At 40.0% G+C, this 25135-nt stretch overlaps 1 protein-coding gene across 3 annotated transcripts in view; it reads left to right on the top strand.

The window, feature by feature from the left end:
* Positions 1-25135, top strand: part of LOC113016344 (rho GTPase-activating protein 6) — a 135522-nt gene that overhangs the window by 73487 nt on the left and 36900 nt on the right. Inside the window, exon 1 of one of the 3 annotated variants that reach the window (XM_080296776.1) lies at positions 7884-9578. The exons of the other annotated variants lie outside the window; for them this stretch is intronic. Coding sequence (XP_080152902.1) covers positions 9537-9578 — 42 coding nt within the window. The 5' untranslated portion in view covers positions 7884-9536. Of the gene's footprint in view, positions 1-7883; positions 9579-25135 lie in introns of those variants that run through there. 3 annotated transcript variants of the gene reach the window in all.

The following is a 25135-nucleotide window of genomic DNA, read 5'->3' as shown; positions in this document are numbered from 1 at the left end:
ATGGCCCGGATCTTGTTCTTACCATTCAGCTGACTCCTCAGGACTTGCCTGACCCTCTGCAGGTACTTGGTGGTTGCAGTTTTTCTAGCGGCCTCTTCATGGTTCCCATTCACCAGGTACTTGTAACTGTCCTCTATGTCTGCAATGTTGCCTTCTGGTAGTTCAATCCCCTCAGTTCTGACTACCTTCCCTCTCTTTGTTACCATTCGACTACACTTCTCCAGTCCGAACGACATTCCAATGTCATTGCTGTATAGCCTGGTAGTGTGGATCAGTGAATCGATGTCTCGTTCACTCTTGGCATACAGCTTGATGTCATCCATGTACAGGAGGTGGCTGACAACTGCTCCATTCCGTAGTCGGTATCCGTAGCCAGTCTTGTTACTGATCTCTCTGAGGGGGTTCAGGCCTATGCAGAACAGCAGTGGGGACAGAGCATCTCCTTGGTAGATCCCGCACTTGATGGTGACTTGTGCTATGGGCTTGGAGTTGGCCTCCAGTGTTGTACGCCACATCCCCATTGAGTTCCTGATGAAGGCTCTTAGGGTCCTGTTGATCTTGTACAATTCTAAGTATATATATACATATATATATATATATATATATATATATATATATATATATATATATATATATCGCTATCCTGCAGGTTTTCGATATCACCCTGGGTCAACACACCTGAATCAAATGATTAATTCCCTAACAGCCTTAGGCTTCTGGAGAACTTCAAGACATGTTGAGGAGGTAATTTAACCATTTAAATCAGCTGTGTTGGATCAAGGACATATCTAAAACCTGCAGGACACTGGCGCTGGCCTGGAGTCGGAAATCCCTGGTTTATGTGTAGCTCTCTTGAGGGCCAATCTTAGCATTCCAGCACCTTCATTCATTGGCCTGTTGCATGACCCAATATCAGCCAAGTTATAGCTGTTGGGCAGAAGGCCTCACATTTTGACTGTAGAATACTTTGGTATACAGAGGAGGTCATGGAAGACTCAGTGACTGCAAGTTGCTCAAGTCCTGTGGCTACAAAACAAGCCCAAATCATCATACTTCCACCACCGTGCTTGAGAGTTGTGTCTGGTATTTGCCAGTTGTGAATTTAATAAGTGCCAAACATTAACTTTGGTCTAGTACATTACGACATTATCATGAACTTCCACACCTAACATGCTAACTGAGGCCTGAGAAGTCTGAGATATCTGAGCTGTTGGGGTTTTTAAAATTTTGCATTACACAGTCTGACCTTTGGCTGAATTTGGCGGGATGTCCACTCTTGGGAAGATTGTGACATCATGTTAACACACACCTGATCTGTTAAAAACCATGGTTTTTTTTTATTATTTTGGCTTGATTCATTTAAATTATTAGACTTCACAGAGGCATATTTATTTGTGACTAAATTTTAATCAGTTGATATTGTATTTATAGCTGAAGTCCATTCAGTTTATGCAGATCAATCAAAGAATGCAGGCTGAAGGTCCTTCCTCATTTGCTTCAGTTTATATACATAACGTGCATGAAATATCCTCTGCTTTTAAACCTGTTTTTACCCAGCATCCACAGAATGAGGCGATGCAAATGCCTCTATCGTGTGACATCTATTTTGTGAGTGTTTATTAAACAGATCGAGGCCTCACAGGATTTTCTCTCTCTTATACTGGATCGTCTTAAAGCACTTTAACAGAACACTTTCCACTTAATGGAGTGATTTCACAACTCAGGCATTCAGGCTTTTGGAGGGAGGGCTCTGCTCCTCCTGAAATAAACAATGTAAACATGAACTTTTGCAGTTTGCAAAGCCATAAACCATATAGAACTGGAATTATAGTCCGGCCTCATGTTCTCTCTGTAAAATATTCAATTGCATATTGCATTCAATGTTTTTTGGGTTGTTTTTTTTTTTTTTTACTGTTTTGGTGTTTAATTTGCTTGAGAATAGGCATACAAAATCACAACATAAGTATAAATCACTGAAAATAATCCTCGCCGTCTGTTCTCTCACCCCAAAATTTCAAGCCGTTTCTTCTCGAGATTGACTTTTAATCGCTGAGACATTACACATCAACAAAAACACACCGAGCCAAATTCAACAGTGGAAAATCTGGAGCGTGCTTTGAAGGTGATATATAATCACCTGCAGCCTCATTTTCAGCATCCTTTTAACAGTTTAATGATGATACGAGGAGCGATGGTCGGCTCAGGGGGGACGTGTAGAGTCAGGCTTTGCTCTACAGTGTCCTTCGTGAACAATTTAATCTTGTTCTAACATGCAGCAGTAAACTGAGCCCCACCAACTCACACTGTGCATACATACATTAATGTCCGTCTATTTATGCTCTCCTCGCTTTTCTTCTTCCCCTTTGCACTGCCTCTCCTTTAGCATCTATCACAGGCTCAGTGCATTTTTGTGTGTGAGCCACAGGACCACTGAAATAACATTTTACGAGATAATAGGCTCCTCCTTCAGGGCCATTAAACACAACTGTGGTGCTAAAGACTGAACTTCCCTTCGTTAAAATGTGTTAGATCGTATAGTTCACCTGTAAATCTTTGCCCCTCCTTTAATCGTGTACATTATTATCAAGAATCTAGTCTGATATTTTATAAATATTCAATTTTATTTTCTTCCTGCGTGGGTTTTCTGACACATTCTGGATGAAGACATTAAACACACACCCGCACATATACACCAGGGCCTTCTTGCAAATCAAAGGCCTTTCTGTTTGGAGTTCCTCCCACACTATTGGCCTAAGTAATCATTCTAAATGACTAAATTCACGAAAGGTGTGAATGTGTGCGTAAATTGTTGTCTTTGTGTATGCGTGACAGACTGGTAACCTGTTCAGGGTGTACCCCGCCTCTTGCCCTGTGACCTTAAGTAACCCTGAAATGGATAAGCAAAAGAAAATGGACAAATAAAATAAAAGAGACAGAAGGCAACAATGTTACTAATTCTTAGTAGTAATGCTAAATATGTATATATATATATATATATATATATATATATATATATATATATATATATATATATATATATATAAATGTAATGGGGAAGTCTTTAGGACCCAGGGGACCCAATGGAGGGTATAAAAGACGAAGTAGCAGCAGGTGCTCTTCATTTTCCACTGACGAGCGGCTGTGAACAATGGTTGTGTGAGTAGGTGAAGCGCCTGAGAAGTTTTAATTGTCTGCTACACAAACAGTTGTTGTAAACCTCTACAGCAGAGGTTCGAGTAGTGATTTTCACAAGATAAGCCAAGATAAGCCAGGTGTGCAGCAAACACAGTTGTCTGCTGGAGGGCAGGCTGCACATGTGAATTTGTCGCTGTTTTTTTTTCCCTCCTTCTCCTTGTTGTTGTGTTTTTGGTTTTGGTAGGGTCACCTTTTAAAACTGTTTTTTTTATGCCGGGTTTGTTTTTATTTCTACTGGGCTGGTGCAATATTAGTCGGGCAATGTGCAATCCCTGAGTGGGACTCTTACCTTAGGGGAATTAGGATCTTTAGAGGTGCTCTGTGTGGATTTGCAGTGAATAAGTTTTTATTAAGAGTGATTTTTAGTGCCACCGATTATTGCCTGAACTAGCACTTAGTGCATGCGATAAGTGTTCTGTTGGGCTCGTATTTATTTGGGGTGGATTTGTTTCTTTTAAAGCAACGAGCATCTGGGACCGCCAAGGGAGAGCAAGCCCTCAGGTGATAGTTGCATTGCTGGCAGGTTGCACCAATAACACTATCTTGTGGTCGTTAGTGACCTTTTTACCATTTTGATGTTTTAGGCCTTTTGCAAACCCTTTGTGTTCTTTTAAAATAATAAATTTTAACATATCTGACTGATATTGACCCTCTTGTCCTGTTTATTCTGGGCTCGTTCCTGTGAGAGCTTTGGGCCTGAAAGTTTGCACAAGTAGTATAGAGGCCCTTAGCGGTTACTCGGTGGCTTTCGCTCGCTACATAAACTAGCAATTTAACTAGTTTAGGTTAGGTGTACTTAAGTTACATAAAGATTAAACTAACAAAAAAGGGGATATGATGATTTATGAACATAAAAATATGTGGGCAGAGTTTGACCATAGACTGTATCTAAACAATGTAAACATGGCCATAGCAACTGCTACACTTTTAAGCTGTAACATGATTTATTCATTTATTTGAGCAAGAAATTGCAGTATTTTCATCGAGAAGGTGGAGTGTGGATTTAGCAACTATTGCTATCTATCTTTGTTAGCAAGCCGCTTCAATAGCTGCTATATGTCAAGCTAAATAGTGCTAACTACTAGCAGATTCGCTCAGCTACACCTGATAATGCCACATAGTTGATTTGTCAGATTGTTGCATCAGATGCCGTTCGTGACAAAACCACAACCTTTCATGCGTTGGCAAATCTTTAAACTGCTAAGCTATGAAGACACTAAATAACAGACTAATGAAATGCTAACACCAAGAACAATAATAGGCCATATTATTTGTCCCACAGTTGCATGAAATGCTATGGCTGAAAAGTCCAGTTTGCTGACCACACAAACTATCTGCACTGTCAAACTGGCCATTTAAAAGAAAAAAAAAAAATCTCCCCTGTAACGTTATTATAGAAGAAGACATAAGCTCCTGATTGACTCACTTTTGCAGCTGCCCTCAAGTAGCCGTTAAAGGAACTGTGGTGCTAATGTTATGGGACTTCTCCTTTGGTTTATAGCAACTTTTGAAATATTTGTATTACAGATTTATCAGTGAGGGAGAGCATCCAGTGTTAATTTTAGCAACCTTAAAGGGGCAGTCGGAGCTTTTATTTGCAAAACAAAACACTTTTTTTTTTTTTTTTTAAACACTGAGTCACTTGTTTAGTCATTTTTGGTAAGCAAGTCTCCTGCCAGGAGTACTTACAGCTGCAGTTTAAATGACTAAAACCTGACCAAACGTTTGAATTAGAACATTTGCCTATCAAAAAGTCATTCACTTATGGCGCTCCTTTTGTGTTCTTAGTGCTCGTCAACATTCCAAACACAAGAGATTTTACAGATAGAAATGTGCATCTACCTGCGTTATGCATGCCAGGATAGGCTTCAGCGACTCTGCAACTCTGACTCAGGACACGTCACAAAAAAAGACACACAGCACAAATCATAAGGTGAAATTTCATCAGCTACATGCACAAATAAAGTTCATTAAAAAAAAAGTGCAAATATGTGAATGAAAAACCACACTGCTGATTTCATTTAATCCAAAGATGATTAACTTGTCGTAAACAATAAACACATCTCATTCAAAACCTTGTGGAGAAGATCTGATAAGCAGGAGTCTATTGTCTGCAAGAGCATGTGTTTTTTTAGCTGGTAACTTTATATCAGTGCAGTGTCTTGATGATTCTTGTGTGAGATACAAAGTATATTGTACACCACAGCACCTGCTTTAAGGCTGAGTCAGTCTTCGGGAGTTAAGGAATCTGTTATCTGCTGATTTTAAAGTGAGTGCTCCTATGAACTCCTCGGCATTCTTTAAAAGGTACTGTCTGATAAGAGAGGAATCCAGTTTCTCATTTTTCCTACCAACCCGTTCACACGTTCTGTATATAAGATTAGAAAACAGATATTTCTCAATAACACCTACAGAGCAGCGCAAATATGTTTTATTAACTCTTGCTAAGGGTTTGTTTATGAGCGCTTTGATAAAACCACACTGTGCTCTTTTTGTTTCGCTTTACTTACTTTGATATCTATTACTAGCCTTGATAGACTGTATATAAAAGATGGAGTTAGCTGTTGGGTTTAAAAAGCAAAGCCAGTGCAGAAGTGCTTTTATTGTGCATTCTTTACATGGCCAGCAGAGAGGGAGTCTTAGACGTCTGTGGCTTCCAAGACTGTGTTTTTATTACCTTTCCAAGCATGTTAACTTTTTTCATTTATTGTTTCAAGGACTTTTTAATTTTGTGTTACTTTGTTTTTCTTTTTAGTTTTCAGCTACATTGTAAAAATACTATAAAAATACAGACATTCCATACACTAATTTTCAGGGTTTTAAGACAATTTAATGCTGTAAGTGCTGATGCCACTGAGGGAAAAATGAATATAAATAGCACACTATTGGATATAGCTATGGTAGATTACAATACTTTTTCATTAGTGAGTGCAAAGACTCATGGGAATATGAACGTTTATTACAAATCACTGATTTAAACCTTTTGATGGTTTAATATTTTTCTCATTTGGACTCTGATAAGGATGTATGAGGGACTTTCCAGTGTATGTGTGACGAGAACAGTGTTAACATTCAGCCAGCATCATTTCTAGTGGCTAGATTCCATTTTTTAATGGTTTAATCTGAAACTGCATCAAAGCTGATAGACTGCTGTGGTTTAAAAAAAACACACCAGCCTAAATTCACAGTGAATGGATGAGCCATATACAGTAAATTGGACTTAGATATGGTAAAGGCAGCCATAAAGTTGTTTTTGGACTATTTTGAAGCTGCAATGCTAATGTTTTGGATGCTGTCATTTTGGTTTTTGGAAGCTAGCAGTTACCTTATACTGATGATGTCATGATCCTGGGTCCTTTTGACCCAGCGTTTTGTGTTTTCTCTTCTTGCGATTTTGGTTCTGTTCTTCCTCTGGTTAGTGTTTACTCTGTTCTGCCCGTGTGTTCCTGTATCTAGTCCGCGTTTCTTAGTTTGTGTCCTTTCATGTGTAAGTTCCTGTTTTATTGTGAAGGTCTGCGTCTTATGTGAGTGTTTTCAGTTTGCCTCCCTAGTCTCGTCACATTAATCACTCCCAGCTGTGTTCCCCACCTGTGTGTAATCTCCCTGTGTTCTCTGTGTATTTAAGTTGTGTCTTCAGTCATAGTAGTTGCTGGTTCGCCTGTGTTGTTTCCCCTCGGTCTCCCTGCATCTCTCCATGTGTATTTCTCTGGACCTCCCTGCATCTTCGTTTCTGGTTTGTTTTGTTAGTTTTACCCAGTTTAGGTTCAAGTTTCATGTTCCCAGTGCCTTTGTTGTTTGTATTTCCTTCGTTAATAAATACTCACCTGCACCAGAGCTGCCGCGTCCTGGTCCTAAATAATTCCACACGGCTTGCCCCGGCAAACCGTGACAGATGAACGGTTGGAGTTCCAAGTTAGCAGCTAACGCTGTCTAGCAGGGTTAGCGATCTGCACTCAAAATACTTATGGGTTCAATTTTAGTATAATAAAATCCTAGAATTTAATTTACCAAAACTGAAGCAGTCTTCTGGGATGATCTGTAGCACAAAGAAAGCCATCATATTAGTTATAATGATCAGCTAAAAATACTCCAAATGCACAAACAGTGCACACACAAAGTGCAGAAATCCAGTTTAATGTCAAAATACGTTTTGTGCTCTTTACTGCTGTAAAGTTGGACGTTTTGACGTGGGAGTCTTTGGGGACTGACTCCTTTTTGGAACCAGCCCCAAGTGGCCATTAGAGGAACTGCAACTGTTGCCACTCGAGCGTAATAATGTAACTCTTCCACATCTGAGGTTGACCCTTGGTGAGGATATGCTGTTACATTTTACAGTAGTAAGCTATTTGTGGATATTGCTGCAGAAATACTACAACAGAACCAGGGCAATCAAACAGCTGCCACTATTATACTGCAAATTGTGTTTTCCGAATAAAACAGTACTCTTGACATAACTTTCCTGTAATTTAACAGTGAGAATTTTCCCCTAAACACATCTGGCTTCCAAAAACTAAGTCTGGCAATGGACAAAATGCTCACACCAGTGCTTCACAACAGGACTTTATAAACAGTGGATGACGTCATGGTGGCTACATCTATCGTTCATGCAGAGTCTGAGGCAGTATTCCTGTAACATCATTTTACAAGTAAGCTGACAGGAAGCAACGGGTTACACACTGACGCATGTAAACAGGAGGATTCAAAGAGGCCTGACAAATGTTAATAAAGTAGACTGAGTTGGTTAAACATGTCTACCAAGTGAATTGATGGAACAATAACAGCAGATACTACAGGATGCAAGTGGAGTAGTTTTGACACAGATTGCTCAACGCTGGTTCCACATTAAGTATTTCACAAACTTATTTGAAATACACCAGCGGGGAGGGTGGAGAGGGGGTTTGGTGGCAGGGCGTAGGGGCACTTGCCTTTCATGGTCTCTCTTGAAAGCATATTTGCAAAGGGGAAAGCTCATAAACAAAAATTACTACCAAGTGTTACAATGGAAGCACTCGATCACAGTTTCAGCTCTGCGGTCCATCTGTTACACTCTCGCCTCTGTGATTTATTTCTTTTAGTAATTAGGCTTACAGCGAGCTATTTGACAATGCTGGAAGAAATGTTGCATCTTTGACATGCCAACTTTCCCTAAAGGAGTTTGTTTTTAGCTTGACCAACAAGTTGATTTGTTTTGTTTGTTTTAATTTTCCAGTGAGGATGGCAGAAATGAATCTGCTGTCAGGAGATTTTTTTTTTTTTTAATTATTATTATTATTTGTTATGATTCAACTTTTATCAAAAAACAGTGAAGTTTTGCTGGGGAGTATTCTGCCAGCCTGATTGCAACAGCACGTATAGCTCCATATTATGAGCTATCCACAAAGAAAACCCTCCCAGTATGGGGTTTCTTCAGTCAAATCTTATAAACTGTGGAGCTCCATTTGTGGGTCACTGACATGAAAACATTTGTTCTACCCTGCTGTTGATAATCAAAAGCTTTTGCACTGCTGGTCCTCCTTCTTCAGAGCCCCGCCCATCCTTTGCTTTTCTCTCTCCGGCTTTAAGCATCGAGTACCCAGAAAAACGCTGAATAGACCGGAAAGAGGCGACTTTGTGATCAAAATAAAAGCACATATATGGTTCTCATGAGTTAAAAGTCAATGTACTGGTATAGTATAAGCTTGCCTGTGTAGTTATTGTGTTTTTTTCCCCCTTTGATTTGGAGTTATGATTTATTTATATAGCACATAACATTATGGGCAAACTCAATGTGCTTAACACAAAAGATAAAAACATAAAAAAGCTGTGTAGGTTTACTTCGCTTTAAGACAGGGATTAACATAGAAACACGTTTCTCCAGTCAACAAATGAACTGCAGTTTGTTTAGTTTGTTTCTGGTAATACAGTATCCGTAGGCCAGGGTTAAGTCTTAGTTTGAAAAACTACGCCGGAAGTATCAGCCAGTAGCGTTGCCAGCTTGATGTAGGTCTCTGCTCGCTGTCTCGCTTCTCTTCGCTCTGGTTCAGCATCTGTCTTCACAACAGTTTGCGGGGCGCGCAGTATGGATCCGTTACGCGTTGGTGTCCCTTCTGGCACAGAGCGTTTCCTGACACGCGCTTTTCACTGCTGTGGAAATTCTTAAAAGGGGTTCTGTTGTGACTCGCAGTCTCCAAACTTCCAACATCTTTCGCTGTCTTTTAATGTGAGAAGAAGCAGAGCGCACAAGTGACCTGCGGACACATTTCCTGACGCGCACAGACACTTTTCTTTTTTGGAGGGGGAGACTTGGGATATCATTTACTGAAGCTGCATTATTTACTATATGTGGATAATTATTCGGGACGATGGGAGACTCCGTGTTCTTCGACAGGCAGAATTCCTATCTTGTAAGTACCCCCCCTCAGGTTTATTAGCCGTGGATTAATGACAGCGACTGGAGCGTGCACTGAGACTCGAGGGCTTACATCTTGTAGTTTCTGCGCGCATGCCTGATAAAGATGTTCATTTCCTGCACGATGCAGTTGTGTATCGATATGAAGCCTCTCTCTCTTTCCTCATATCTGAGATCATGCATTAAAAAAGAGTGCCACGGAGAATTACCGTTATTTTATCAGCAGCCACTCAAAGCCAAATTAAAGCCCAATTCTGCACCAGCTTTTAGAGCTTTCACCTCATAAACGTCACTCAGTCGGTGTGAATCAGAAATCTGAACCTAAGCAGAGCAAAGGGGCCTCAACATGCCAAAGAAAAAAAAGAAAGAGAAAAAACTTCCTGTGATGGAACTTTTTTAAGAGGCATGTGGTGCGCAGAGCGCGTACATATGCACACACGCACACAAGACCACACATGCTTCCTGGTTTTTGAAAAGCAAGTCAGAAAGACAGAAACCTGTTGCCAGCTCGCTGTGGAGAGCCACAGGTGTTGTGTTTGACATTCTACACCTCGAAGAGCCGTGGCCCAAATGAAGGCAAAACACACAGATATGGGTCAAGGCCGTGTGTAGCGGTGTGGGCTGCTGTGAGAACTGCACCTTCAAAAATGTTTCCATCAGCGGTTTTTTTGTTGTTTTTTTGTTCCTCAGTTTGTGTTTGACATGTGTTTGACAGATTTCTGAATTCTGAAGATCGCCAGAAGGTCTGGTGAAGCAGCCACTTGGGTTGCTTTGCAGAACAGGTTCATTTTAACTGGATCGGTTTTTGCTGTAGACACCGATTCCTCAGCCACCCTTTCTCCTGCCATCTGCTGCCCTGTCTCATCTCAAGTGGTGAGGAATCCTCCGCTGACTGCTCCAGCGGTCCGCCTGCTCGTTTATGAGCAGTGTTTCTGTGGCTAGAAGCCCTCATAACGCTCAGAGCGCTGATTGGAAAACAATACAATTTTCTTTGGCTCAGCTGGCCATCGCGCTGTGGTCTGGATCGGTGCTTTGTAGCAGGCCCGTGTGGTGTGAATGCCATCAACACATGGCCCACAGTTACGTGCCTAAAATTCACCCAGCAGAGGCCAATGAGGCTTTGGTGCAGTGACCAGATAGTTAAAGTGGCTGCCGTCTGTCTAGAGAAATGAAATCTGATGTAACTGGATTTGTATTTGTTTATTGAAATTGTGGTCTGCATCTGTGAGCCCAATAATAAATGGCTGAAAATCATACCGAAAGCCCTCAGAATGACTGCTCTGATTGGAGCAACACAAACAGCTTTTAATAATTGTAAAGCCACAATAAGGGGACAGCATCTTTAAAGTCATATTGATGGCTTAAGTTCTTGTTTGGATAAAAACAAAAAAACAATAGTAGTGCCCAAAAGAATGTGATCCACAGTACAAGCATCTAACATGACTTTCCTACCACCCTTAGGGTCAGGGTGAAGAGCTCAGTAAGTGGCATTCCTATTGAAGTTGCATTCCGACTGAATGCCACCCTGTGGACGTTTTCCAGTTGAGTACAACTGGGAGGAGATCAAAGGCAGAGCAAGAGGAAGTGAAGAAATGTTTATCCTATAGATTTGATGTCTTTTTGATTTTTGATGTTGAGCACAGGGAAGCTCGTCACAACATAACACTCATAATATAGCAGAGTGTTTCTCCTGAGTCTTCTTTACTTAGACTCAAACAGTAAACTTAAGACAGTTATCACATTAAGCTAAAGTGGTATCAAGTAAGAAAAGTTAATAATGCTAGCTAGTAAGGTTATTAAATCCATAAGGCAACTTAAAGATTGTGGCTTATGTTTAGAAATACAAATTTATTCAGTGTTTAGACTCAGTATGGTAACCTTGCACATTACCATTTTCCAAAGGTAGTTACAACCCGTTGGTTGTCCCAAACCCAAAGATAATTCTTAAGCAGTTAAGTTTCGTGTCATTTTTTTTAAATAAATGGCGCTTAATCATGTAAATCCTACATATTAACCTGTTTTCTTGTCGGTTTTGACCGTTAGGGGCACTATGTAATCAGTAAGCCTTGACTCAGAAGAGTAGATGATAGTTTCTCATTAATTAAAAGCCACCACTGAAGGAAATGTTTGTCCGGTAAAGACTACATATGCTAAGTGGCACTGGAATGTCAGAGTTTCTTGTAAACATAGCTTCGTCTTTTGCCTCGACATTGTTGCAGTTCTTTTATTTTTATTTTTCACTTCAGCTTGTGCATGAGTATGTGGGTTCACTGAGGCTGTATGGACACATCTGGCATAGTTTCTCTAGATGTTCTACACTTAATAAAAGCAAAAATAAGCAAGTTTCGGAGTTGGGCACAAGAAGTTGAAGTGAAATTCATTCAGACAGGATGTATTGATTGTTAACATTTTAAGTCTTTCATTCGGAAACTTGGACATTGCTGTATTACAAAAAGCAGCCGGTAAAGGCATAAGAATTACATCCTGACAGTGCATCACAACCAAATACAAGTGAGTGTTCAGCCAGGATGTGCACTGTCGGCTCATAAATCGTAAAAGCTTGGTATGATATGATATGACAAAGAAGTAATTCCAGATGAAATTGAACTTGTATTAATGGGGGCATTATGCCTCTTCAAGCTGCTTCTTACATGCTGCTGATAAACAAATCTGTTATTTTTTTTGTTCATGCCAGACTAGATAGATGGGAGGAAATTGTTTTGTAGATGTAGATTACAGGTTTTACGTGGTATTATGAGGATTATAACAATGATACACAGGCAACCCTTTTAGTCAACATAGGCAAGATTCATCACCCACAAAGACTCTAAAAATGTTAAGAGGAACAAATCACTCTTGATATAATGGTTTATCAGCACTGAAAAAGGAAAAATACACAGCTGAGCTGCTTAAATACACAGCTGAGCTGCATAAAAGCTTTCTATCTTTAAGACAGCACTGCGTCTAACTTTCCTTCCGGCCCTGCTAGTTGTCTTTTAGGTGTTACTACTAAACTGCTAGATCCCATCTTATCGCTTAACATTTTTTAGTCCGGATAACAGGATAAACATGAATGTATATTAAATATTGATGTTGTAATTGTTAAAAAAAAATAACCAGGCTTTCTTAAGTTCTCAGTCAGTGCTTGCTAAGCTATTTGTATTGTGTTACAATTACTTGACTTTTTATTTGTGAAGTGTTATACTTCACACCTGCAGAGGTTGCCAGTTTCGCTGTGGTTTGTAAAGGAAGGGGCTTCCAACCAATTTTCAGCCAGTAGGAAGAGAAACATAAACCCCACATGACGCTACTGATGCTAGCTAATGAGCTAAGAGCACCATTTTTTTTGGTCAGGAATGCATTTTAAATTGTCTTCTTAACTGTCGAAGATTGATGTTTGGTCAGACGGTCAACAAGTTATAAATGGTAGCACAATGCGGCAGCTAGCATAACGTTTCAGGTTTAAAATGCATCTTTATTTCTAACTAGTGTGAAGTATAGGAATTCACATACTACACTAATAGGCATGTCACGATATCAGAAAGTTAGAAGTTATAGCATTAGTTATTTTACGCTAGTTTAAGCATGCATGTAATGTTGCAAATATTTTAACCTACAAAACATAGTTGATTTCATAAAAACAATATCAGCTGTCACTTTTGCCATCTTCCCCATGTCGTTTTTCCAGTGTCCTTCTTTGGCATTAATAATCACCTAGAACAGTTGTAGGGATGTGTTTCAGCAGTTAAAAGTATTGTTGATATTATTTCAAGTGGCATCCCTACTAGGAGGTATACATTTTAGATTTACATTACATTTATATTTTACAAAGTGTACTATTTGAAATTATATTAACAGAAGCAGGAACATTAAGATACATGTCAACAATGCTAACAGTCTATGATTATGCTATTTTGTGAGTTAGTTATGCTATTTTGTCTAAGTGAGTTAGACTAGTCATTATATAACATTAAAATTATGTAAAACTGAAATTGGTAGAGGTTGTTGATATTTTTTTAACCTAGTTCATTAAAAGAAACACTGGACAAATTACCATCTTGACCTTAAACTCAACAGCCACACCGTAAAGAAAAAAAATCCTAAAAAAACAGTAATATTCCGGCAGCTGGGGCGCCAAAATAATACCAGAACAGAAATAACAGAAAATAACTTTCTCATGAAAATACGGTTATTTTCAGTAATGACAATACAGTTTGTTGCCCTAATTTTACATGGGATTTTGCTTTTCTCAAGTGCTTTTAAACATTAAATTAGGAACATTTTAATGTGATTAAACAATGAAATTACCTATAAACAAGGTCAATGAATGCAGCAATATGAATAATAATACTTAAATGTACAGAAATATACAGTTAACGGTTGGTTTAAATAATAATGGATTGCATTCATATCGCGCTTTTTGAGACCCTCAAAGCGCTTAACAATTCCACTTTATAATTCCCCTCTGGCCATCACCAGTAGGTGGTAGGTGAAGTGTCTTGCTTAAGGACACAACTACCGAGAGTGTCCGAGCCAGGGCTGGAACCGGCAACTTTCTGATTACAAGGCAAAACTGCCAACTCCTGAGCCACGATTGCCCTAAACAACAACAACAACAATAATTATTTGATGTAAAAAAAGTTTATAAGAATCATTTTATGTATTTTTCCATAGCATTACATTTGAGTTTAACAGTTCAATCTTTCAAATAACGGACAAATATTTGTGAAATTATGATACATTTGTGAATGTATTTTAACAATATAAATATGCATATGTACAGACAAATACATGTAAAAAACAAGAAAATTATGTTTTATTACATTTACAGTGATTTTACGTTAATTTACATTTGAAATGTAAAATCAGTCTATTTATGTGAATTTAATGATATTCTAGAAGAACAGTACAAAACTGTAAAATACACAGTAAAATACTTGTATGTTACAATTGTTTTTACAGTGCATATTATGGTGGTCCCCTAACTCGAGGACATTTTTAGTAGATTAAAGTAAGTGAGATCTAACAGTCTAATGCTATTCTATCCAACAGTTAATATAATTAACTGGTTATTTCTTGTCTCACACTCTTAAATGTCGTTGAACAAGTTGAATAAAAGAATCAGTGGTCACTGAATCAGCTTTTGGAGCCAAAATGTTTGTTTAGTCCACTAGACTAGTTCAGTCATTTATTTAGCAACCACAGTGATTGAACACATAGGCTCAAACAGGACAATCAAGTCGTGTGTGCCACATCAGAAGATTAGTGTCTGTTTTGGTTTATTTAACCTACTTCTGTTGGGTTTGGCCCTATCAGTTCAATATTCCATGACAAGCTACAGGACTGGTGGGTTTAACTGATTAAACTTTGTTAATGACTTGTGAGTTTAGCTGTGGGTCATGTGCACCATGAAGCACTACGTTGTCTGGATGTCATATCGTAGCAACGGAGAAGTGAAGGAACAAGGAAGTGTCAGAACACGAGTTTGAGTGAGCTAATCTTGGACAACAGCCAGTTGTAGCGCCAATAGTTTGCCAGTAGTCCAATAATGATTGTCTTTGTCTTGAATCTTTTTTTGTATTTGCAAGTGTTAGCAAGCGATTACAAGTTTTCCTCTTTAAGAAGGCCACAATTCAGATGAGGGGGTATTTTTAGAGTCAGAAGTCTTGATATAGTGAAGAAAGATCCAGGAAGTCTTGTTTTATTTTAATTAACTATACTTTAAGGTAGCAGCTCTTGAGTTACACTGAGAAGTACAAGGGCAGACAGAGCACAACTCAAAGGAAGCATTGATTAAATGATTGATGAGACTCCTGCATTAGCTTTTTAGTCTTAAACTCTTTGTGTCACTGATCAAATAAAAAAAAAAAAAAACGCTACATCTTCCTCAAACCACCCAGAAATACTTGTCAGCCTCAGACTGCTTAGACATCCTCCCTCTTCTTTTGTATTCAGCTCCTCTCCTCATTTTCCTGCGTGCCATTGTTTTCAGGAACTTGAAATTCTTCTTTCACCTCCTCCCTCCACCTCTCCTCCTCTAATTTAGAAATGCTGGGAGCAAACATTTTTATAGCACTCTTCTTACCTGCCGATGTGTGACCTTGTTCTATCTTGGAAAGTTTGTTTGCTTTAGTCCGCTGCCACTGCCACTCCCAGTACAAATAGCCTTGGGAGGCACAAGCTTTTAACAATGCCAATTGCAAAAGGTCAATTGCAAAATAAAGAGGCTTTTTTGCAGATTGGGTGTTTGGACGAATGGCATCAACTATCCGTGCAGCTCCTTACTCATCAGCAGAGTGTGTCTATTTACTTTGATCACAAGTTTTCCAAAGCACACCCCAATCCAGATGGAAAACTTAGCGGGAGTGGAGGTTTTGTTCACGGGAGTGCACTTGGTAAGAATGCACTGAGTCGTCGGCTAAATTTGCACTTTTGAAGCAATAGTTTGCCAATCAAAGCTATGTGAAGGTCTTGTTGACCTCTTGTAAAGTAAGTCATGAGTTGACACTGCACATGCTCAATAGCATGGCACCTTGTGGGACTTTTGCACGGATATGGCAAGTGTAGAACAGTTGCAGCGTGGCAGGAAAAAGAAAACCCACAAAGGCAAAAAAGAAAAAAGAAAAAAATGGCCTCTGTGCGTTCCATTGCTGTCACTTTTGGCTCGTCATGACAACACTGTCAGTCCCTCGTTTTTCTTCCTAGACCCATCAGGGAAAGGCACTTGTTTTATTATCAACAGCGAAAGAGAAGTCCGCCCTCCACTAAAAGTCTTGTCTTTTTATGGAGACGTCGAAGGCTGAGCGGAGGAAAGCAGAGTGGAGGAAACACAGAGGAGAAAGTTCTGGCGAGATCTGATCCAATGTTTGGAGGCAGATGTGCTCGGAGAGGCAGGAGTCTGTCTCTGAAGCTGGATAAAATATGTGCTCTAGATGTTTTAAGGAGTTTGATTTACCACTCCTGCTTGCCTTTTTCATTAGCTGATCCAGAGGTGTGTCTTTGTTCAGCCCGACCTAAGGGACTTGGCCAGTAGGCTCCAGTAAAGGTTAGGCACGTTTCCTGGTTGTTTGCGCACAAATCCGCCAGTGTATGTTGTCCGTCATCGTGTTGCTGTGTGAAAGTGAAGAAGCATTACATCATAGTTTGGGAATTTTAAAGAATCCCAGCAGTATGTTGCTACGAGATGGCGTAATGAGCTGGAATCAAGGGAGAACTTATCCTGGGTTTCAAGTTTTGAGATGTTTTCATACACACAAAGCAGAGCTGAATTCTAAATATTAACAGATTGTGCTGCCCCACTGAGAAATCCCTACTTATGTTTTCAACACCTCAGACAGCTGTTGCTCTCCGGATAACCTAAAGGAGTTGGCTCTGCCAAAAAGCTGTTAAGTCTCCTTGCTTTGCACTTTCTAGCATCAATAATAGTGAATTTGTGTCGCATAGCAATCTGATGAGAAAAGTAAATGCTTGCAGACTTGAGGTTACATGGAAAAAAGTGACCCTTACTGCTTACATGGGGTTAAAAATACAATTTAAAGTCAATAAGTAATAAAGGTAAAACTAAGGCTACTGTTGAGTCATTCTATCGAGCATGAAGTCTTGTTTTGCTGCTTCAGTGTGTTGCTGAAGGTTAAAGGGCATGGGGGGAAGTGTGTCTGTGGGTGTTTTTCCTTTAACAAGGTACATCTGCTTTTCTCCGACAAAAATGCTCATGTACCAATCGGTTCCATGCTGTATACAACATGACCTCACAGGGGAAGTCTTAGATTAGATAAAAGAAAATTCCATGAGTCACATAGTTCATTAATTAAAAAGATCAAATTATCATTCACATGATGGGCATCCGACTCAGCATCACATTTACTGATGAGAGCCAAAGTCCTGATGTCACATTTAGTCTAGCTGAGTCTTAACTACCTCAGTACAGTTGTTCACTGAGGTTTTTGTGCTCCACGTTCTCTTTCAGGACACAAATAAGTCCCTACAACAGCAACTATTTCTTTTCTTTACATTTTTCCAGCATTACTAAGTGTACCATGTTATTTGTGGCATTGTGAAAAATAATTTCCAAGTGGTCCAGCAACCAAAGATTGCTGATATATCTGCGGATGTATGTGAAGCTTACGCCCCAATCACTGAAATCTAGAGATCAATTGGCGACCCCTTGGTAACCACAGGTCACTAGGGTTGGCAAGTGGTTGCTGGTATTTGCTTTGGAGCTTTAGCAATCAATTTCAAATATTTCAGTCTTTGAGACCTGTAGACCAGTCAGTGGCTACAGAAAAAATATATTTTCCCTAGTTTATGCGCGGTGCTGTAATTTATATTGAAGATAACAACTTGTCTGCAAACACTTGCCAACTATTTGCAGAGCACTTTTCTGTTTAGTGCCACAGCTTTTTCAAGTTTCACCACCACTCGACCAATAATTTGCCATTGCTTGCACAAGTTGGAATCTTCCATGCAAACTACCAGGAACTGCACCGATCTGCTGAAGGCCAAAGTAACTGCTGGGAGGTGTTTAGTGCAGCATTCTCTTTTTGACCTTTTTTATCAAGCAACAGCCATCATCCTTCAGCAACCATTCATCAACCAGTTGGGGAATACACATTTTTCCCTAGTGACTGGAGGTGGCCAAGGGTGTCACCACCCAATCTCTAGGCCTGTATGACTGAACCTTGCCTAGCATGGGCTCCAGGATAGATAGTTGGCTTACAAATTTTGTAGGAACCGAAGGTGATGGCTTCCAGATGATGCTTAACATCGACCATATAGTGCCAGGTCCCCCACGGCTATGAACTCTGCAGCCAGCAATATTCACAGTCAGCCACAGTTCAGATAAAAACAGCTGAAGTACATTGACCAACTCTATTAGAGGCATTAAGAGCCTATAAAATGTAACCAGCAACAATCTTGGACATTTTGGAAATTGTGTTAATTTACCAAGTACAAGGTAGTAAAAACAGAGTGTTGACTATATCTTTATAAAAAAAAGCGGCAGGTGCTGTGCACAAACCAAGCAAACCTTTTTCTTTGCACTGCTAACAATGCCTTAAGTTTTTGAGACTAAGAATAGAATAGCCCTTTATTGTCATTGTACATGAACACGAAATTGTGGGTGCTCCACAATCCAAAGGTAGGTCTGATTTAGAACTGTGGTACCCAAAATGCCTCATTCTTGGTGATGTAAAAAGGTAAAACTGGGACCTATAACTAGGTGGTGATTCTTTTGCTTTTCTGTTCAATGCAAGGTTGGAAAAATTGTATGTATTTATGATAATAATGGCAATCTAGATGAGAGGGAACTAGTCAGTCATTCACCTTCCATCAGAATGAAAAAACTCAATAGTATGTGCTATTGCTAAAGCGTCAAAGCAAGATAGGATAAACAAGATAATGTCTTGCTATATCTGTACATTACAATCAGTTGCATAGTAACACAGTACAGAATACGCAGCAGCTGCAAAGGGCTGTTTTAAAGACAGCTCATCAAGATCTTACTATAAACGAGTGTGAACAAGTAGCTTCAAGGTGAAAAGCAGCCTAGCTTTACGTACAGTAAGCTGCCTCATTCTCAGTCTGTCGTGTGGTGAAAGCTGCCTGTCATATTACCAGTGTGTGAGTCTACGTGACCTGCCATCATGTGCACATTCAATTGATCATCACCAGCTTTGTCATCAGTCAGATGCTGAGTCAGATGGACTGATAGCATCAAATCGAGAGGTGGAAATCTGGTGACATCTCAGAGATTCTCCCTAAAGGAAATCATCTTCATCTGCCAAGATGGTGCCAAGAATAACACACAGATTTTTGTGACGTTAATAACGCACATTTGGCGCATGCTTGCGTGGGGTGTGGGCATCCATGTGTCGCTTGGTATGCATGCACAGGACGAACCCTTGCCATGTGCGTGTCCATGCTTTCAGCTTGTGTGCAGACTGGTTAGAAGTGCGACCCAGGAGCTCAAGGGGCTTTTTTTAGTGAGACAGGATTAGCTGCTCTCAAGGCTGCCACTGGAATGCGTGGATCAACAAGTCTGTTGTGGCAGTGCACGGTCGAACACACGCACACGTCCGTTCCGTCGTGGCACATTCACTATTTATCTTTCAGCCCATTACTCTCTATTAATATGCCTGCTTTTCTTTCCTTCCTCTTGCTTTTCACACCGGGAACATAATTGGAATTTGATTTCAGCAAACAAGCTCTGGTGACATGAGCAAATGCGTGGCTGATTTTTTTTAATCTCATTTATCAACTTGTGGATATAAATGAGGATTAATGGACATTTTGCTTCCCAACTGTAGAACATGTCATGTGTACAGCGTAAATTCTTTAGTTTCATTCAAAAGCTTCCTTTGCCACAAAAATGAAATGACGCCATCCAAGCAGGTGAGCGGAGACTTACACGTGCTGATTGATGGATTAGCGCAGAAGTAGCTCTTTTGGAGTGTTTACACGGTGACTTACGCATGACTGCATCTTCAATCATTCACTCAGCGTGGCATCACTTGTTGGATCTGAAAATCCTTGTGCAAATAATTAATTTCCACACATTTTGAAACCATCTGAAAGCTGGAGAAAACTTCTCTTCAAGACGGTTTTATTGAAAGCACAGCCTTTGTTTATTTACCCCGTGTTGTCCCTGAAGGCGATGCAGCGGCGCTTTAGACAAATAAAATTGCCATTTCGTGGCCGGGAAAAGAAAAGAAACACTGCGCTGACAGAGAGTTGGCTCTTGCATGTGGCATTCTTCAAACTAACTTCAAACTGTCTGTTTCTTGCCAGTTATATTTATTTTTCTTTTAAATGGCAGCTTTTATGAAAACGGTGGGAGATAAAAAAAAAAAAAGGTGTTGCCACACCTGGGTCCACATTGAATAATGACTAGATCCTTGGCACCAGCCCTAACCATGAAATGTTTCATGGGGGTAAATTCAGGAGTGTGTAAAAATGATGGTTTTACCAACAAAAAATCCGTCAGTCTATTCACCTAAATTAGTTAGTTTACAAAAAGTTAAACACATATGCCTTGAAGACCACATTACTCAGTTACAGTAACCATAACAGCTCTGGTCTGAGAGATTGCTGCTCTCTCTTACAATCCTGTTTTGACTAATGTGGCCCAGACAGAATTCCTGTCAATCCATCCATCCATCCAAGTCTGTATCACAGGGGCAGCAGTCTAAGCAGAGATACCCAGACCTCCGTTTCCCCAGCCACCATGTATAGCTGCACAACCCAAGAACTCTTGGTTCAAATATAGAAAACAGCTGAACTGCCCGGTAAACATAAAGTACCACTGCTTATCTTGTTGATTCTGGTAATCACCACTTCTGGGCCACGTAACTTTAAAATGCGAGAGAGCTGAACTATATAAAGGCACTTTTTTCTTTGTTCTCATGTTGTAACATTGAGACCTATAATTTAGTCAAGGTGCAAGTCAAAAAGCAGCTCTAAATTCCCTAAAAATAATTTTCACACAGCCCCTTATCTGTTGCACACGTCAAAGTGCTCACAAAGCACTGCGTGCTGTCAAGGCGGGAAGGCGATAAGTAGTTTAGTGTGTTCGTTAAACACCCCATTACCACTTATCAGTCTCTGTTTAAATTGTTCAGCACCTCGTCATTATTAACACTTCATAGCGTTGTTCACTGGCACATGCTTGTACACATTTTATAGAGAGCTGAAGGTCGGCTGCTTTGGAGAGCAGGACAGCAGCGCCGAAACACTGCTGTTCATTCTCTTTCCGCTGGGAAATCAATAATAGACCAGCTGACCCAGAGATGACCCATGTTACACGTGCACACGTAAACACATGCACTGTCACATCCACTGTGCCGAGAGAACAAAGCATCGCCGGGCATTGACGGGAGTGGCGCTGGGTCTCCAGGAAGTTACACTTGGTTAAAACTTCCTGGAGTGAAACAAGGCTGATGGGCTTTAAGTGTTGATTTTGTTAGTTTTAAGGAGTTCTGTCCTCTGTCCTCTTTGGCTTACTTGTCGATCAAAATGAGATCAGATATTAGTCAGTCATGGCTAATAAATGCTCAAGCAGACTTGGAGGTAACTTTCACGTCTTTTGCACTGTAAGTGGAATTTTTTTTTTCTTTCCAGCCATCTGTTTTCACATTGAATTTGGCTTTCTGGTGCTGTTACCATACCATGCCATAGCACTTTATTTAGAAAGTACTTTTAAAAACAACACGGCTGACCAAAGTGCTGTACAGTAACACCAAATATAAAAGACAAATGCAGGCCAGAAGGTAAAAGATATAAAAGCTCAAAGAAGCTAAACAATAAACGAGTACATAAAGGGAACATAAGATCACAGACATCTCAAACATCAGGGATAGATGATGGCTATTGAAGACTTCAAAGAAAGTGAGCGAGGATATCCAACGTCAGTTAGTACTCGTTTTACCAGAGGCATGATAATGATTTAGTCCACGGCTTGATGATGAACTGAAAATAAACTCCATTACTCTGATGTATTTCTGAAGTCACTCTGTAGGTGAACCATCATTAAACATCACTGTTTTCACCAGGCATTAACAGCTCCATCTGGATAGCATATCATTATATAATGTATCTGACTGAAGCTTTTTCTCAGCCACTATTATTCATCCCCAACACACATCCCCTGGGAGCTGAGGGTATAGCAAAAGAGGAAGTAATAACACGAGGCAACACATGCGTCAATCAAGACTGTAGTGTCATTTCAGGTAACTTATATGTAATCTAAAAATGTAAACTTTTGTATTAATGATTGTTAGATTAGTTCCCCTGATTCTTCCCTGCATATGAAAAGAAACTGGCTCCCAATTTTATTTAGGATGAAATGACACCATTTAGAAAGCATCATCCTATCATATTATATAACAAGGCCCCTAGTGGGATAGCTATACTGAATGACTGGTTTCTGGATAACTGATTATCTGCAGGGCTGTTCTAATAATTGGATTGGAAATAGATCCAGTGCTGCCTCAAACAGTTGCATTTGTTATGCTGCTCATCAGCAGTAGTGCTGGTTACTAGAAGGAGGGCTAACATAGCATGAAGGAGGCAAACAGCAAAGATTAGCAGAATTTTGGATGTATTTTACATTTTAAGTTGATAAATTTGCTGTTTGCAGCTTTGAATTACCTGCAAACGGCAGTCAAACAAGACCTCGGTCACATAGGCCTAAAGGCAGCCCCAAGGAAACCTCCAGCTGCTGTAGATAAAGTGTATTTCCTTAGTAAATGGCAGAAAAATGTTTGTTTAGTATAGAAGTTGTAGGTGACCATGGTAATCCAAAGAAACAGCAAAGACGCTACGTCCAGATGAACAGAATCAACTTTTGGAGAAACAGCAAAGAGGTTTGCAGAGTAGCACTGTCTTCTTCTTTGAAAACAGTTGCACCTTGTAACTATAAGTAACCTCCAGTAACCACATGTCAACAGGTTGGGGAACACATTTTTCCCTAGTGTGTGATTGTATGATATGCTATCACAGACTTTCTTAAATGCTTTAGCAATTAATTTCACAGTGACTGCCAGTATTCTCTAGGAAACATTTGCAGCCGCCTGGGGAATATTCATTTTTTGCCCATGATCAGTAGTTGTCAGCAGTCTCAGCAGGGGCTTAGATTGAAAATAAGTAAAAAGATCCATCAATCATGCTTTCCTTGTCTTCCTTGGTAACTTGACTAAAGTGATTCCACTGTGCCTTGTCTGCTTCTCCATGTATGTGTTGAAGTGCACGCACACTTTAGACTGAAAGAAAAGAAAATACATGAAAGCAAAATGCAACATATACATATATCTTGGCTGTATTTAAAGCCATGGTATGCAGTTACAAGAATGTAAACGCTCACTAGCGGTTGAGCCATTAGTAGCCTTCGGTGCTGAAATCTGCTTTGTCTCAGCCCGGTTGTACATTTAACTCCAGTTGTTGAATGCTTTCAATCTCCATCGGTGTGACTGCAAAGGCAGTCCAGACTGAACCGACTCTTTCTTGGAAAGAGCCCTAAAGCGTTTAAAAAAAGAAGCACTTAAGACGTTTAAATCAAAGATAAAGATAAACAATTTGTTCACACTGTCACACGTGGTAAAAATAGAAAGGAAACAAACTGGGGAAAAAAGCACAGTTTTGGTCAGGCGTAATGAATGAGTCACAGGAAATCGCAAGACTATTTTTACCGTTGCATGTTTCACTGCAGTTGTTACGCGTCAAGTACGTATTGTTTAAAATAACCCCAAGCAGAACACACTTTTTTAGGGTCTTTTTCCTCCTCGTAGAGGCTGCGCGCACAATTACACTGTGTCTAAATGCTTGCATGTGCCTCATAAAGTGACCGCAGGTCTGTTTTAAGTCTGCCATCTTCTTCGCCAGCATCATCCGGATTCTGAGGAGCTGAGCAGCATGTATAATCCCTGCTCTTTAACTACCTCGCGGGATTAACGTGGCACCCATGTGGAAAATAAAGAGCCTTAGTGGAGACTTTATTCTGATCCCACTGTGTTAAATGGTTACGGTGGAAGAAACATCAAGAGGGAAAACCCAAGAGAATGTTCTGTACTTTCTTTTTTGTGTGTGTGGTTGGGTCACGTTCTCGCCACTGGTGTGAAAAATAAACAAGCCGTTTTTGTAATAGGATCAACATATAATAATATTGCTTACATGCACGGAAAAACGCTGAAATACGAGAGCAAAGGGCATTCAGATGGAAGCTGAACACTGTGCTTTTGAAATGGTTCCGGGAGAAGACAGTCATCTTAAATGGCAGCCGTAACCCCAGCTTCCTTAAAAAAAAAAAACCCAAAAGACCAACGGATCCAACGTGCAAATGTTTATTTGCCTGGAAGAATTCAATTAGGAAATCTTCTTGGGCAAGGAGGGGGTGAGGGCCATGGTTGCAAAACCACTCTTCAAATGAAAACTTCGAGAAGTGCGGTCGGTGAAATCAAGCTTGTTGTGAAATTAGACGAGCAGAGAAAAAAATGGCGGGCTCTTGGGAAAAAAAATTAGAAATGGTCCTAAAGACAACATCTGTTCCAGAAATGACAGATTAATGACAAAAACAGCTTGGAATTAGAAATTAATTGCCAGAAATTCTTTGTACAATTTATTCTGTGCTTTGGCACATGCCTTAAAGCTTCTGGGAAACTCATAAGGCTTTCTGCATGAAGGAGAAGCTTCTCATTTTTTGAGCGCAGTCGTCGTCGTCTGCGGGAAGAAAGGGGACATCATTGTCTGGTTGTGGGTGCTACACATTCATTTTTGTTTGTTCCCGAGATATTTTATTGAAGCCTTGGCAGCCTAGAAGGTGAGGATGAAACCTGAGTAACCATTAGTGGAAGTAGCAAAAAAATTATAGTGGGAATACTAGAGTCCTACTTCACATCTGAGGCCCTGGCACATTATGTCGTTTTGGCACAGATGCCGGTTCTAATCTCAGATTTCTTTTTTATAGTACATTCCAGGATTGATGGAATGACACAGTGTTTCTCTGGGAGTGGTTTGTGTGTGTGTGTGAGGGAGCCAATTCTCACGGTGCTGGCATCGTAGAAC

This window comes from Astatotilapia calliptera, chromosome 23, assembly GCF_964374335.1.
Source record: "Astatotilapia calliptera chromosome 23, fAstCal68.1, whole genome shotgun sequence".
NCBI classification, from domain to species: domain Eukaryota; kingdom Metazoa; phylum Chordata; class Actinopteri; order Cichliformes; family Cichlidae; genus Astatotilapia; species Astatotilapia calliptera.
The sequence above is the reverse complement of the archived record's forward strand: the minus strand, read 5'-3'. Positions and strand labels throughout refer to the sequence as shown.